This window comes from Caretta caretta, chromosome 7 (assembly GCF_965140235.1).
Source record: "Caretta caretta isolate rCarCar2 chromosome 7, rCarCar1.hap1, whole genome shotgun sequence".
NCBI lineage: Eukaryota > Metazoa > Chordata > Testudines > Cheloniidae > Caretta > Caretta caretta.
Window position 1 is genome coordinate 46,193,636 of NC_134212.1, and position 16,071 is coordinate 46,209,706.

The 16,071-nt window shown below is 43.9% G+C and overlaps 1 protein-coding gene across 9 annotated transcripts in view; it reads left to right on the top strand.

The window, feature by feature from the left end:
• DOCK3 (dedicator of cytokinesis 3) overlaps positions 1–16,071 on the top strand; it is a 609,762-nt gene that overhangs the window by 481,049 nt on the left and 112,642 nt on the right. For all 9 annotated transcript variants that reach the window (XM_048858121.2, XM_048858128.2, XM_048858122.2 and 6 more), the window contains exons 16-19: positions 12,768–12,930; positions 13,489–13,595; positions 14,384–14,555; positions 15,509–15,606. In XM_048858121.2, the coding sequence (XP_048714078.1) occupies positions 12,768–12,930; positions 13,489–13,595; positions 14,384–14,555; positions 15,509–15,606 (540 nt within the window). The remainder of the gene's footprint in view (positions 1–12,767; positions 12,931–13,488; positions 13,596–14,383; positions 14,556–15,508; positions 15,607–16,071) is intronic.

A 16,071-nucleotide genomic window follows, 5' to 3' on the forward strand; every position in this document is an offset into this window, starting at 1 on the left:
GGCCCTGTGATGGTGTCCCCTGAATAGATATGTGGGCACAATTGGCAACGGGCTTTGTTGCAAGGATAAGTTCCTGGGTTAGTGGTTCTGTTGTGTGGTATGTGGTTGTTGGTGAGTATTTGCTTCAGGTTGCGGGGCTGTCTGTAGGCAAGGACTGGCCTGTCTCCCAAGATTTGTGAGAGTGTTGGGTCATCCTTTAGGATAGGTTGTAGATCCTTACTAATGCGTTGGAGGGGTTTTAGTTGGGGGCTGAAGGTGACGGCTAGTGGCGTTCTATTATTTTCTTTGTTAGGCCTGTCCTGTAGTAGGTAACTTCTGGGAACTCTTCTGGCTCTATCAATCTGTTTCTTTACTTCTGCAGGTGGGTATTGTAGTTGTAAGAAAGCTTGACAGAGATCTTGTAGGTGTTTGTCTCTGTCTGAGGGGTTGGAGCAAATGCGGTTGTATCGCAGAGTTTGGCTGTAGATGATGGATTGTGTGGTGTGGTCAGGGTGAAAGCTGGAGGCATGCAGGTAGGAATAGCGGTCAGTAGGTTTCCGGTATAGGGTGGTGTTTATGTGACCATTGTTTATTAGCACTGTAGTGTCCAGGAAGTGGATCTCTTGTGTGGACTGGACCAGGCTGAGGTTGGTGGTGGGATGGAAATTGTTGAAATCATGGTGGAATTCCTCAAGGGCTTCTTTTCCATGGGTCCAGATGATGAAGATGTCATCAATATAGCGCAAGTAGAGTAGGGGCTTTAGGGGACGAGAGCTGAGGAAGCGTTGTTCTAAATCAGCCATAAAAATGTTGGCATACTGTGGGGCCATGCGGGTACCCATAGCAGTGCCGCTGATCTGAAGGTATATATTGTCCCCAAATGTGAAATAGTTATGGGTAAGGACAAAGTCACAAAGTTCAGCCACCAGGTTAGCCGTGACATTATCGGCTTGTAGTCCATCTTTGTGTGGAATGTTGGTGTAGAGGGCTTCTACATCCATAGTGGCCAGCATGGTGTTATCAGGAAGATCACCGATGGATTGAAGTTTCCTCAGGAAGTCAGTGGTGTCTCGAAGGTAGCTGGGAGTGCTGGTAGCGTAGGGCCTGAGGAGGGAGTCTACATAGCCAGACAATCCTGCTGTCAGGGTGCCAATGCCTGAGATGATGGGGCGTCCAGAATTTCCAGGTTTATGGATCTTGGGTAGTAGATAGAATATCCCAGGTCTGGGTTCCAGGGGTGTGTCTGTGCGGATTTGATCTTGTGCTTTTTCAGGAAGTTTCTTGAGCAAATGCTGTAGTTGCTTTTGGTAACTCTCAGTGGGATCATAGGGTAATGGCTTGTAGAAACTCGTGTTGGAGAGCTGCCGAGCAGCCTCTTGTTCATATTCCGACCTATTCATGATGACAACAGCACCTCCTTTGTCAGCCTTTTTGATTATGATGTCAGAGTTATTTCTGAGGCTGTGGATGGCATTGCGTTCCGCATGGCTGAGGTTATGGGGCAAGTGATGCTGCTTTTCCACAATTTCAGCCCGTGCACGTCGGCGGAAGCACTCTATGTAGAAGTCCAGTCTGCTGTTTCGACCTTCAGGAGGAGTCCACCTAGAATCCCTCTTTCTGTAGTGTTGGTAGGGAGACCTCTGTGGATTAGTATGTTGTTCAGAGGTGTGTTGGAAATATTCCTTGAGTCGGAGACATCGAAAATAGGATTCTAGGTCACCACAGAACTGTATCATGTTCGTGGGGGTGGAGGGGCAGAAGGAGAGGCCCCGAGATAGAACAGCTGCTTCTGCTGGGCTGAGAGTATAGTTGGATAGGTTAACAATATTGCTAGGTGGGTTGAGGGAACCATTGCTGTGGCCCCTAGTAGCATGTAGTAGTTTAGAAAGTTTAGTGTCCTTTTTCTTTTGTAGAGAAGCAAAGTGTGCGTTGTAAATGGCTTGTCTAGTTTTAGTAGAATCCAGCCACGAGGAAGTTTGTGTGGAAGGTTGGTTTTTTATGAGAGTATCCATTTTTGAGAGCTCATTCTTAATCTTTCCCTGTTTGCTGTAGAGGATGTTGATCAGGTGATTCCGCAGTTTCTTTGAGAGCGTGTGGCACAAGCTGTCAGCATAGTCTGTGTGGTATATAGATTGTAATGGATTTTTTACCTTCAGTCCTTTTGATACGATGTCCATCTGTTTGCATTTGGAAAGGAAGATGATGTCTGTCTGTATCTGTACAAGTTTTTTCATGCAGTTGATAGATTTCCACTCCATACGGCTAAATGCAGTGCCTTGCATAATGACAGGTTTCAGAGTAACAGCCGTGTTAGTCTGTATTCGCAAAAAGAAAAGGAGTACTTGTGGCACCTTAGAGACTAACCAATTTATTTAAGCATGAGCTTTCGTGAGCTACAGCTCACTTCATCGGATGCATATCGTGGAAACTGCAGCAGACTTTATATGCACACAGAGAATATGAAACAATACCTCCTCCCACCCCACTCTCCTGCTGGTAATAGCTTATCTAAAGTGATCATCAAGTTGGGCTATTTCCAGCACAAATCCAGGTTCTCTCACCCCCTCACCTCCCTCCCAAAAACCACACACACAAACTCACTATCCTGCTGGTAATAGCTCATCCAAAGTGACCACTCTCCCTACAATGTGCATGATAATCAAGGTGGGCCATTTCCAGCACAAATCCAGGTTTTCTCACACACACCCCACCCCCATAGACACACAAACTCACTCTCCTGCTGGTAATAGCTCATCCAAACTGACCACTCTCCAAGTTTAAATCCAAGTTAAACCAGAACATCTTGGGGGGGGGGGTAGGAAAAAACAAGGGGAAATAGGCTACCTTGCATAATGACTTAGCCACTCCCAGTCTCTATTTAAGCCTAAATTAATAGTATCCAATTTGCAAATGAATTCCAATTCAGCAGTTTCTCGCTGGAGTCTGGATTTGAAGTTTTTTTGTTTTAAGATAGCGACCTACTGATTTTAAAAATATATCACTTCATTTCAAAGGTATTCCAAATCCAAGTAAATAAAAGAGCATTGGGTCCTCCTCAGAGAAGCCAGGACCACAAATCAGTTTCTTACAAGAGATCTACTTAATTTCTTACCAAATTACAAGTAAGAATGGATATATATGCATCCAATGAAGTGAGCAGTAGCTCACGGAAGCTTATGCTCAAATAAATTTGTTAGTCTTTAAGGTGCCACAAGTCCTCCTTTTCTTTTTGCGGATACAGACTAACACGGCTGCTACTCTGAAATAAGTAGATTGAGTGACAATGATTTTGATACATGGGCACTTCAGTGTTAAGTCTCTTTTGAGAAACAGAGGCCATTTTATTGTAATGGAGGGAAGGATAGGAGAGATGGAATTGTTATTAGTTAATATGAATTCCTATGCTTTGAATCCTTCAGGAACTGGTACCTTACAAATAAACTCTGTTTTTCTACTATATGTAGAAGCATGTGATATAACAATAAGCACTTATTAACAAAATTATTGATTATTGTGACAAAGTCAAACCTCACAGCTATAAGAGAGTGGTGGAAGTCATGTGTATCAGTCCTATAACGGTGAAGACCCTTTTTCCTATGAACTGAAAAGACGTTACCTCAGGTTAATTAGAGACACTTGAGTCCAATTAAGGGCTGCCGATGACCTTTAAAAGCCCCTCCTCCAGTAAGAGAGTGGGAGGAGGGAGAAGAAACAAGCTTCAGCAGGGTTAGGGGCAGCAGGAAGAAAAGGGTTATCCTAGGTGAGAAGGCTGGTCTCCTCCGTACACGGGAAACATTGAATTTACTTCTGTTTTGGGGAAGGGCTAGTAACCAGAAACCAGCATAATAAGTTAATACTCTAGTCAGGGGTCCAGGAGATGTATTTCTTTTGTATTATGGGGTTCTTTTTCTTAAGAGAACTACTCTAGCCTACCCTGAGCCTGACCTTGTAAATATTGTAAATAAACCGAAGTTAAGAATTTAAAAACCTCCAGAGTAGGACTGACTTACTCCAGCCCTGCCTCTGCCACCACAGACAGAAATGCTGAGGCTGACGTGGCAAAAAAGATGCCTTGCCACATCATATACAGAAATCTGCTGTATGGGTGAGGGAACATGTAGAAAGAGAGAAACCTCACCTTTGGTCTTCTTTCCTTCTGAGCTGCTGACAAATTGGAAAGTCTAATTCCTCCACTGATTATGGTCACTCACTAGTTGTTGTGGTACTTCATCCCAGCTGATGCCAGATCAATCAGTGTCCTCTGGCACTGTCTTCAGTCAATTCTTCCTTGACCTTCCTTGCTTTCTTTTTCCGTTGTCAGATACCCATTTCAATACTTGCTTAGCATGTCTCTTGTCTTCCATATGGTATATATGTCCTAGGCAGCTGACCCATCTTTCTTTGATGATATTTTATAACCTGTCCTGCTCTCTCAGCTCCCTTACTCTTATATTTGTAATTTTGTCTTTTCATGAAATATTCAGTATTTTCCTCCACCATCTTTGATGGGAAGCCTCCAGTCTCTTTTTGTTAGCCACAGTCATTGGCCATGTCTCTGCTCTGTACAGAAACATGCTCAGTACAATCACATGGTATAATCTGACCTATCATTTGGTGTGAAGATCTGTTTGACCAAATTTGGTCATCCTTCCAAAAGTGGTGTTTTTCTTGTGTGAATATGTTTATCACAGCCACCTTTGAATGACATCACACACACACAGGTATCAGAACATTGCTAGCTGTTAAATTTCTTTTCCATCCATGTACACCTTTGTATCTGTTGTCCAGTTTTCTACTTTCATAATATTGGTTTTTCTCTGCCTTGATTTTCAGTCCAAATTTTGCTGCTTCCTGTTCTACCTCTGATATAAGGGCAGTAATTCCATTCCAGTTCATACTTAGGGCTGGTCTACACTATAGTGGTAAATCGATCTCAGTTATGCTACTTCATTGAAATACGTAACTGGAGTCAACGTAGCTAGATCCGCTTACCGCAGTGTCTACACTGTGCTGTGGCGATGGGAGACACTCTCCCACCAACTTCCCTTACCCTTCTTGGCGGAGAGGTGGAGTAGACAATTCGATCAGAAAGTGCTCTCCCATCAATTTAGCATGTCTTCATCACACCTGCTAAACCGATACTGCTGCAGGGATCAGAGCAGTGCCGATTTAGCCAGTAGTGTAGACCTGGCCTCAGTAAAGCAATGTTGTCGGCAAAGTTAACGTTGTGTTAACTAGTTTCTGCTAACCAATTTTACACCGTCCATGATGCCTTGTGTTGCCTGCTTCATCACCCAATCTACTGCCAATGCAAAGAGGATTGATGATAACACACACCCTTATCTAACTCCAGTCACAATATTGAACCATTCACCCAGGCCTGTATCCAATCTTACTACGCATCTACTTCCATGATATAAACTCCTTATAGTGCTGATCAGTTTATCTGCTATATCCTAGCTTCTAGCAATATTAAAAGAGTTTAAACTTTATTTATTATGTAGTGCCTAAGAGCCAACCAAGAATTGGCCCCATTGTTGTAGGCACTGTAAATATACACAGTAGTAGGGAGTCCCTGCCCCACAGAGTTTACAGTCTAAATAGACAAGAGAGACACAGGGCAGGGGAAGAGGGTATAATACACAAACTGAGTGAACAGTGTAATGGCAGCAAATGTCAGGTTAGTTACATGATTATATTTATATATTGTGGGGTTACTTAGAAGGAGATAAGCTAAATATAAAGGGCAGAGAAGGAGAGTGAGGCTGATAGGGAAGGGGGTAAGAGGAGCAGGTGTGGAGTGAAGCTAAGGTGAAGAGACTGCAAAGGAGAGAGAGGGTTGTAGCTAGAGCCCTGCAACTCTACAGATATCCACCTTATATCCATGGACCATTTTTGCAGATCATGGATCAAATGTGGATACAAATTTTGTATCTGCGCAGGGCTCTCATTGAAGCAAACCGCCAATCAGCATAGGGCACAGAAAATCCAGTCAAAGTTGTAGAAAGTTCTCTGAATGTCCAGTGGTCCCTGCTTTGGCTGCTTCTGGCTGGTTCCTCTCTGCTGTTTTACCTGTGGGGAGGGGCACTTGAGTCCTAGTGCCCCCAGAGTGTTCTGTTACATTATAATCTCATAGACTTTAAGGTCAGAAGAGACCATAATGATCCTCTAGACTGACCTCCTGCACATTGCAGGCCACAGAACCTCACCCACTCACTCCTGTAACAGATCCCTAACCTCTGTCTGAGTTACTGAAGTCCTCAAATCATGATTTAAAGACTTCAAGTTACAGAGAATCCACCAATTACACTATTTTAAACCTGCAAGTGATTCTTGCCCCATGCTGTAGAGGAAGGCACAAAAACCTCCCAGAGTCTCTACCAATCTGATCCGGGGGAAAAAAATCCTACCCGACCCCAAATATGGCGATCAGTTTAGACCCTGAGGAGCATGTGGGCAAGAACCACTAGCCAGACACCTGGGAATGAATTCTCTGTAGTAACTCAAAGCCATCCCCATCTAGTGTCCCATCACCAGCCATTGGAAATATTTGCTGCTAGCCGTCACAGATCCGCTTCATGCCATTGTTGTCAATCTCATCATACCATCCCCTCCATAAACTTATCAAGCTCAGTCTTGAAGCCAGTTAGGTTTTTTGCCCCCACTACTTCCTTTAGAAGGCTGCTCCAAAACTTCAGTCCTCTGATGGTTAGAAACCTTTGTCTAATTTCAAGCCTAAACTTGTTGATGGCCAGTTTATATCCATTTGGTCTTGTGTCCACATGGGTGCATAACTTAAATACCTTCTCTCCCTCCCTGGCATTTATCCCTCTGATGTATTTATAGAGAGCAATCATATCTCCCCTCAGCCTTCTTTTGCTTTATCTAAATAAGCCATGCTCTTTGAGTCTCCTCTCATAAGGTAGGTTTTCCATTCCTTGGATCATCCTAGTAACCATTCTCTGCACCTGTTCTATTTTGAATTCATTCTGTTATGTTCCTTCCATATAAATATTTCAAATTGATAGAGAAGTTCAGAACATTAAAAGGGAGGAACCTACCCAACCCAAAAAATAAAAAATCAATAATCCAAAAACTGGGTTACTATTTTCCTGGAAGGAGTGGGGGTAACAAAAACAAAATCAATTTTTCTTGGACGTTATACTTGCAGATTCTTTCAACTGTCCTTTTTCTGCTTTGTTTTAAGATGCATGGTGTAGTCAGAGCTTCTGAGTTGCTTTGCAGGTGTCCAGCCCAGTGCATGCATTTGTGCTTTACCTTTTTGTATATCTGTATTTCGATACAAACCATGGAGTGTCTCCTTCTTGGCCCTGGTCTACACTACCAGTATAGGTCGAATTTAGCAGCGTTAGATTGATTTAACCCTGCACCCGTCCACACAACGAAGCCATTTTTGTCGACTTAATGGGCTCTTAAAATTGATTTCTGTACTCCTCCTCAATGAGGGGGATTAGCACTGAAATTGACATCGCCAGGTCGACTTTGGGTTAGTGTGGATGCAATTTGACGGTATTGGCCTCCAGGAGCTATCCCACAGTGCTCCATTGTGACCGCTATGGACAGCACTCTCAACTCAGATGCACTGGCCAGGTAGACAGGAAAAGTCTCACAAACTTTTGAATTTCCTTTCCTGTTTGGCCAGCGTGGCAAGCTGATCAGCACAGGTGACCGTGCAGATCTCATCAGCAGAGGTGACCATGGAGTCCCAGAATCTTAAAAGAGCTCCAGCATGGACCAAATGGGAGGTACTGGATCTGATCGCTGTATGGGGAGACAAATCCATGTTATCAGAACTCCATTCCAAAAGACTTAAGGAGCTCAGAAAAGCCTACCAAAAAACTCAGGAGGCAAATGCCCATTTGGGGTCAGAGCCCCAGACATGCCGCTTCTATGATGAGCTGCATGCAATTCTAGGGGGTGCCCCTATAACTACCCGACACCTGTACGTGGCCTCCTGCAAGGGAGTCTCACTCAACAGGGATGAGGATTTTGGGGACGACGAAGATGATGAGGAGGGGGAGGTTGAAGATAGCACACACCAGGCAAGCGGAGAAACCATTCTCCCTGACAGCCAGGAACTGTTTATCGCCCTGGAGACAGTACCCTCCCAACCTGGGCTCCTGGACCTTGAAGGTGGAGAAGGCACCTCTGGTGAGTGTACCTTTGTAAATATAATACACAGTTTAAAAGCAAGCATGTTTAATTATTAATTTGCCTTGAAGACTTGGGATGCATTCACAGCCAGTACAGCTACTGGAAAAGTCTGTCAACGTGTCTGGGGATGGAGCGGAAATCCTCCAGGGACATCTCAATGAAGCTGCCCTGGAGGTACTCCCAAAGCCTTTGTAAAAGGTTTCTGGGGAGGGCAGCCTTATTGCGTCCTCCATGGTAGGACACTTTACCACGGCAGGCCAATAGCACATAGTCTGGAATCATTGCATAAGAAAGCATGGCAGCATGTGGTCCCGCTGTTTGCTGGCATTCAAGCAACATCCATTCTTTATCTCTCTGTGTTATCCTCAGGAGAGTGGTATCATTCATGGTCACCTGGTTGAAATAGGGGAATTTTATTAAGGGGACATTCAGAGGTGGCTATTGCAGCTGGGCTGTTTGCCTGTGGCTGAAAAGAAATCATCCCCGCTGTTAGCCATGTGGTGGGGGAAGGGGTGAAGCGATCATCCCAGAGAATTGGGTGGGGGGGTTAGTTGGGTTTGTGCTGCACGTTAACCTGAAAACATCAGCCTCTCCTTTTAAATGGCCAATGTGTCTTTTTCAATTTTAATCTCCCTTTTTTCCTCCCGCAGCTGCAAATGTTTCAAAGCTGCGACTAGCATCTCTGTCCCAGAGGCTAGCGCAGATAAGAAGGTGAAAAAAACGCACTCGCGATGAAATGTTCTCTGAGCTCATGCAGTCCACCCAAACTGAAAGAGCACAGCAGAATGCCTGGAGGCAGACAATGGCAGAGTCCAGGAAAGCACAAAATGAACGTGAGGACAAGTTTGGGAGCAACAGGAGAGGTGGTGGGATCAAGAGGAAAGGTGGCGGCAGCATGATGAAAGGAGGCAGGATGCAATGCTGAGGCTACTGGAGGATCAAACGGATCTGCTCTCGTGAATGGTTGAGGTGCAGGAAAGGCACAGACCGCCACTGCAGCCCCTGTGTAACCAACCGCCCTCCTCTCCAAGTTCCATAGCCTCCTCACCCAGACGCCCAAGAACGCGCGGGGGGGGGGGTTGCTCTGGGCACCCAACCACTCCACCCCAGAGAACTGGCCAAGCAACAGAAGGCTGGCATTCAATAAGTTTTGAAATGCAGTGTGGCCTTGTTCTTCCCTCCTCCCCGACCCCACCTGGTGCTTTCCTCCTCCTCCACCCTTCCCGGGCTACCTTGGCAGTTATCCCCCTATTTGTGTGATGAATTAATAAAGAATGTATGAATGTGAAACAACAATAACTTTATTGCCTCCGCAAGTGGTGATCGAAGGGGGTACGGGAGGGCGGTTGGCTTACAGGGAAGTAGAGTGAACCAAGGGGGCGGGTTTTCATCAAGGAGAAACAAACAGAACTGTCACACCGTAGCCTGGTCAGCCATGAAACTGGTTTTCAAAGCTTCTGTGATGCGCAGCGCACCCTGCTGTGCTCTTCTAGCCACCCTGGTGTCTGGCTGCGTGTAATCAGCAGCCAGACGATTTGCCTCAACTTCCCACCCCGCCATAAACGTCTCCCCCTTACTCTCACAGATATTGTGAAGCACACAGCAAGCAGTAATAACAATGGAAATATTGGTTTCGCTGAGGTCTAACCGAGTCAGTAAACTGCGCCAGTGCGCTTTTAAACATCCAAATGCACATTCTACCACCATTCTGCACTTGCTCAGCCTATAGTTGAACAGCTCCTGACTACTGTCCAGGGTGCCTGTGTATGGCTTCATGAGTCATGGCATTAAGGGGTAGGCTGGGTCCCCAAGGATAACTGTAGGCATTTCAACATCCCCAACAGTTATTTTCTGGTCTGGGAAGTAAGTCCCTTGCTGCAGCTGTTCATACAGACCAGAGTTCCTGAAGATGCGAGCAGCATGTACCTTTCCTGGCCATCCTACGTTGATGTTGGTGAAACGTCCCTTGTGATCCACCAGTGCTTGTAGCACCATTGAAAAGTACCTCTTTCAGTTTTATGTACTGGCTGCCTTGGTACTCCGGTCCTAAGATAGGGATATGTGTTCTGTCTATTGCCCCACCACAGTTAGGGAATCCCGTTGCAGCAAAGCCATCCACTATGACCTGCACATTTCCCAGAGTCACTACCATTGATAGCAGCAACTCAGTGATTGCGTTGGCTACTTGGATCACAGCAGCCCCCACAGTAGATTTGCCCACTCCAAATTGATTCCCGACTGACCGGTAGCTGTCTGGCTTTGCAAGCTTCCAGAGGGCTATCGCCACTCGCTTGTGAACTGTGAGGGCTGCTCTCATCTTGGTATTCATGTGCTTCAGGGCAGGGGAAAGCAAGTCACAAGGTTCCATGAAAGTGCCCTTACGCAAGCGAAAGTTTCGCAGCCACTGGGAATCATTCCAGACCTGTAACACTGTGCGGTCCCACCAGTCTGTGCTTGTTTCCTGTGCCCAGAATCGGCATTCCATGGCATGAGCCTGCCCCATTGCCACCAGGATGGCCAAATTGCCAGGGCCCGTGCTTTGAGAGAAGTCTGTGTCCATGTCCTCATTGCTTTCGTCACTGCGCTGCCATTGCCTCCTCGCCTGCTTTTGCAGGTTCTGGTTCTGCATATACTGCATGATAATGCATGAGGTGTTTACAAAGCTCATAACTGCCACAGTGATCTGAGCGGGCTTCATGCTTGCCATGGTATGGGGTCTGCAGGAGAGCAGCTGAGCAGAGTTGCAGGGGAAGCGATGGTTGGATGACCAGTTTTGCAGACCTACTGCACCATCTGCTGCCAGGACACAACAGCTGAGTGGGCTGCACGCTTGCCGTGGTATGGAGAGACAAGAGTAGCCGAGCAGAGTTGCAGTGGAAGCGGCCCTGTGAGACCACCAGGAGAGCAGAGTGGCAGCGGAAGCAGTGGATGACGATGGTCATATAGAGGACCTGCGAGGTGGATTCATAGCATCAGGAGAGCAGAGTGGCAGCGGAAGCGGTGGTTCGATGACAACGGTTAGCAGTCCTACTGCACTGTCTGCTGAAAGCAGTATGGCACCCGCACGGAAAAAAAGCTCGAAACGATTGTCTGCCGTTGCTTTCCTGGAGGGAGGGGCGACTGACGACATGTGCCCAAAACCACCCGCGACAATGTTTTTGCCCCATCAGGCACTGGGAGCTTAACCCAGAATTCCAATGGGCGGCGGAGACTGCGGGAAAGCTACCCACAGTGCAACGCTCCGAAAGTCAACGCTAGCCTCGGTACTGTGGACGCACTCCACCAACTTAATGCGCTTAGTGGGGACACACACAATCAACTGAATAAAATTGCTTTCTAAAAAATCAACTTCTATAAATTCGACCTAATTTCATAGTGTAGACACCCTTTCTCCTGCTGTTTGTCACCTGCTCACTATTTCTCCCAACTGTCCTACCTCCTGTTGTGAATGGGGGATTCAGGAAGTTTCCATGATACTCCTTAATTAAATTGACTTGTACAGTTTTTGTTCCTCCATGTGCTGAGAATGTATAGATTAGTCAAGACTACCCTGGAGTTTTTTGGTCTCCAAGAGTGGGAATCCACTCTGGTATCTTTAGGTGGTAATTATTAACCTGTGTGTTCTTTGCTTGCCATTACTCAGTAACATGAAATAAAATGTTCTATCTAAGGGCACTGGGGCACTGGCATTTGATCTCAGAACAGGGCTGTATGGCCAGTGCTTCAAAGAGCTAAAAAAAATTGAGAGCTCAGAGAGTTCTTCGCTGTATTACATTAATGAGCTGAGACCCAAAAGTAGGAATCTAGCCAAATGATGTTTACAGAGAAGCCTAATTACAAGTGAGTAATTATCTGTTACTTCCCATTTTTTCCTTCTGATCCGTTTGTTAATATATATCCTGCACTTACTTGATACAAAGGTAAAACTTAATAATAATAATCTGAGGAAAAAGGAAAGCAAACAACTCCTGTTTGAATGCTGCTTGAGACACAGGTCCCAGAGCTGTACCTCTGATCCAAAGCACCATCTAAAAATCTCCCTTCAAAAAACTTCAGATTCCTTTGCATCCAGGATTCTCCTCCTATCTCTGTCCTTGTGTTTGCAGAAGGGGATGAATTATACAGAGAAAAAAAGAGACTAACCTGAGTAACCTCAGCATGAGGCTCTCTCAGTGTAATAAAATGACTTGTGTATATGGTGTCCAGATAGCTAGTGTAAAAAATCAGGACGAGGGTGAGAGGTAATAGGTGCCTATATAAGAAAAAGCCCTCCAAATTGGGACTGTCCCTAAAAAATCGGGACATCTGGTCACCCTACTTGTGTAAAAAGAAAAGGAGTACTTGTGGCACCTTAGAAACTAACAAATTTTTTCCACTCCATACGGCTAAATTCAGTGCCTTGCATAATGACAGGTTTCAGAGTAGCAGTCGTGTTAGTCTGTATTCACAAAAAGAAAAGGAGTACTTGTGGCACCTTAAAATTTGTTAGTCTCTAAGGTGTCACAAGTACTCCTTTTCTTTTTGCGAATACAGACTAACATGGCTGCTACTCTGAAACCTACTTGTGTAGTAGAGGTGATGTCTTTCATTCTTTCTTTTGTGTTTTGTTCCAGGACTGTATCAGTTTAGGCTCAGGAGAGCCAAACAGAAGTGCATACCACTCTTTTGTCCTCTACCACAGTAACAGCCCTCGTTGGGGGGAAATTATCAAGCTACCCATCCCCATTGACAGGTTTCGTGGGTCTCACCTTCGCTTTGAGTTCAGGCATTGCTCCAGTGAGTGCAACATAATCATTTGTCCAAAACAAATCTAAAAATGTTGATTTCTTTCCATTACAAGTAGAGGATTAGAATGCCATGTCACTGGAAGAGGGAACCTTAAAGTACAATAAGTACAATGTTAAGAATCCTGGTGCTATCATGAGTTGTTAGAGAATAGAAAAAGAGGGTCTAGATTAGAACATGCAGTTCAGTACAACAGACTCCCATGTTGTTTTCCTACTGTGTTGTTTGACATATTGTCTTTACAAGTTGTGCATATGATTTACTCCGGTCAGCACAATCTTGATAAAGGCTTGTCTGATTTACATTTGTAGAGACTAATTATGTGGTCAATAGCATAAACTGAGACCTAGTACTGTGTGTGTGTGTATCTCTAATCTACAGATAGATATAAAAATGAATCCTTATGTGGCTTTGTGCATTGGTTGTTAGAAATACAGAGAGGCTAAGGAGTGAGTGTGAAGTATAGAGAGTGAGGGGAAAAAATTATACACACATACACTTGCAGCATATGCAGAAATGTTTCTCTATGTTCTTTATTTCCTGTTGCAGCTAAAGACAAAGGAGAAAAAAAGCTCTTTGGCTTTGCATTTACTCCTCTGATGAGGGATGATGGCACCACCCTATCAGATGATATCCATGAGCTTTATGTTTATAAGGTACCATAGCTCACAACTCTTCTAATGCTGCACTGCAGACCTGCCACCTATTTATCCCTACTTCTGTATAGATACATTTGAGTAAACGTCATTGCATTTCTGATAATGCGGTTTTTCATTACATGTGGAAATAGTGACAGGATTCTGAACCTATTTATAACAGATCCTAAATTATAGGACTTGTTATAGATGGGTTTCATTTTTCAGGTACAATTGATTTTCCCCCTCAAATTATTATGATTTTTGTGACTCCTCTCTGGTTTTAAATTCAGTCTCACTAGTATTCATAACCACCCACGAATGCTATGAGGGTATGTTATTACTATACGCTTTTATGCTCTGAAAACATGCTGTTATGGACTAGACTAGTAATGTGAGACACCATAATCCTGCTCGACAATACTCTAGCAGAGTAATTTTGTCCTTACCAGGTTACCCTAGTTTTTTCCTTCAGTGTATAGATATAGCTCTCAAACAGATATATGTAGTGTATCTGAAAGGTCCTTAAAAGTTCTGAAGGGATCTGTGGGTGGGAGACCACATTTTCTTAAGCACAGATGACTTAATGTAGTGTACCTGATGATGGCAAGCATAGGTTTCTGTGTATAGATTTTCTGTGCACTCAGAGGATCGTACAATGGGATTCTGATCTATGACTAGGTCTCCTAGGTGCTATGATAATACAAATAATAATTCAGAGTATTGTTAATCACTTGCTAGCAAGGCATGAATGTGTGGAATAAAGTAAATCAACTGGGTAAAATTTAGTTTCCTTTCTGTATCTGCAGTGTGATGAGAACAGCACATTTAATAATCATGCTCTGTACCTGGGGCTGCCCTGCTGCAAAGAGGACTACAACGGCTGCCCTAACATCCCTTCTAGCCTCATTTTCCAGCGTAGTACTAAAGAGACCTTCTCGATCTCGACCCAGCTCTCCTCCACCAAACTCACCCAGAACGGTACCATAACTGTCCCTTCTGAAAACAAGGCCATTGAAACATGTTCTGTTTTTTCAATATAATGTTCCTTTTTTCTATGGTTTAATGTTAGCTGTGCTTATATTTACTAAGCTTCATTGCTTCTGGAATGAGTAGAGACAGGGTTTTTTAAGGAAATGAGCATACTAACTTGTAAAAGAGATAGTATGTATATTTCTGTAAATAGAGGCACAAAGGCTAGGATAAAACATTGTTAATTCTGATTAAACTCATGAGAATAATAAATTCAAAGTTAGCATGTTTACTCAATTCTAAATTAGCTCTGTTGGGCTTTATATTGAAGGTTTCTGTGATCAAGGCTTGATGTTGCTTACTTCAAGTCCTCAGAGACACCAAAGGGTGAAATGTGACTGCCCACAATGCAACATCAAGACAAAATGGGGAGAGATACAACCTTTACTATTTAAACACCATTCATTTCTTTGGCAATAATGTATGATATGTTTCTGAGGTTTACTCCTTGGGTTTTCTCTTTGAGGTGAGGAATAATTCATGGAACAAGTATCGCCTCTTCAATCTCTATCACATCTTGGGAGTGACTTTCTTCCTACCTTACTTGTTTATAAATTTTGACTGGTTCTGAGTGTGTTTCTAACGCACAAGCTTTTGTTATGGGAAGGATTCTTGAACTGTTGTTAGTATTTTAGAGGCTTCACTTAAACTTATGCCATGTTTCAGTCTTTCATTATATTGCGTGAAAAGCAGGAGTGAGACCACAGACAAGATCTAAACGTGCAGTGGAAACTGAAACATTTCTTTCTTTCTTTTAGTGGCCAGTCTGGCCTTCTATTGTTGTCATACTGATTCTGAACTTTAGTAACCTAGCCATGTAGTGCCTGTACTAGACATTCTTCAGTGTCCTTGTGCTTTACAGTATATCAGAGTGCATGTTGCTTTCTTGTGTCATTTTGCAGTGGACTTGCTTGCCCTCTTAAAATGGAAGGCTTACCCAGACCGTGTAATGGATATCCTAGGAAGACTGAGGCATGTCAATGGCGAGGAAATTGTTAAGGTACTGAGTCAACTAATGGTCAGTCTTACTGATGGGAAAATTATTTTTTATGATAACGGTGTCTTCGAGGGAGCAAACCAGAAGAGGCCTTCCTGTGACTGACTCTCTGATGTCAATTTTTAAAGCCCAGATAATATGACTGTTATCTGATATGTTATGTACCTGGTATTTTTAGGGGGCTCAGGGTTTTGTGTATATATATTTTCAGTGTGTAGATAAGGAAAAGTCATGTTTCTGCTTTATTCCTTCACCAAAAAAGTTAAAGATTGAGATAACGTTGAACATTACGCATTAATCTATAACAGCATTAGAATGTTGCAGTTATTTAATATATTTGAATTTAGACCAGTTTAAGAAAATAAATGAATGGAAGCTGGGAATTTAAAAAACTGTAATTCAAAAATCCTAAACTCCAGAAACACTCAGTAAATCGACATTATCCCTGCCAACTACAGCTTCTTCTTG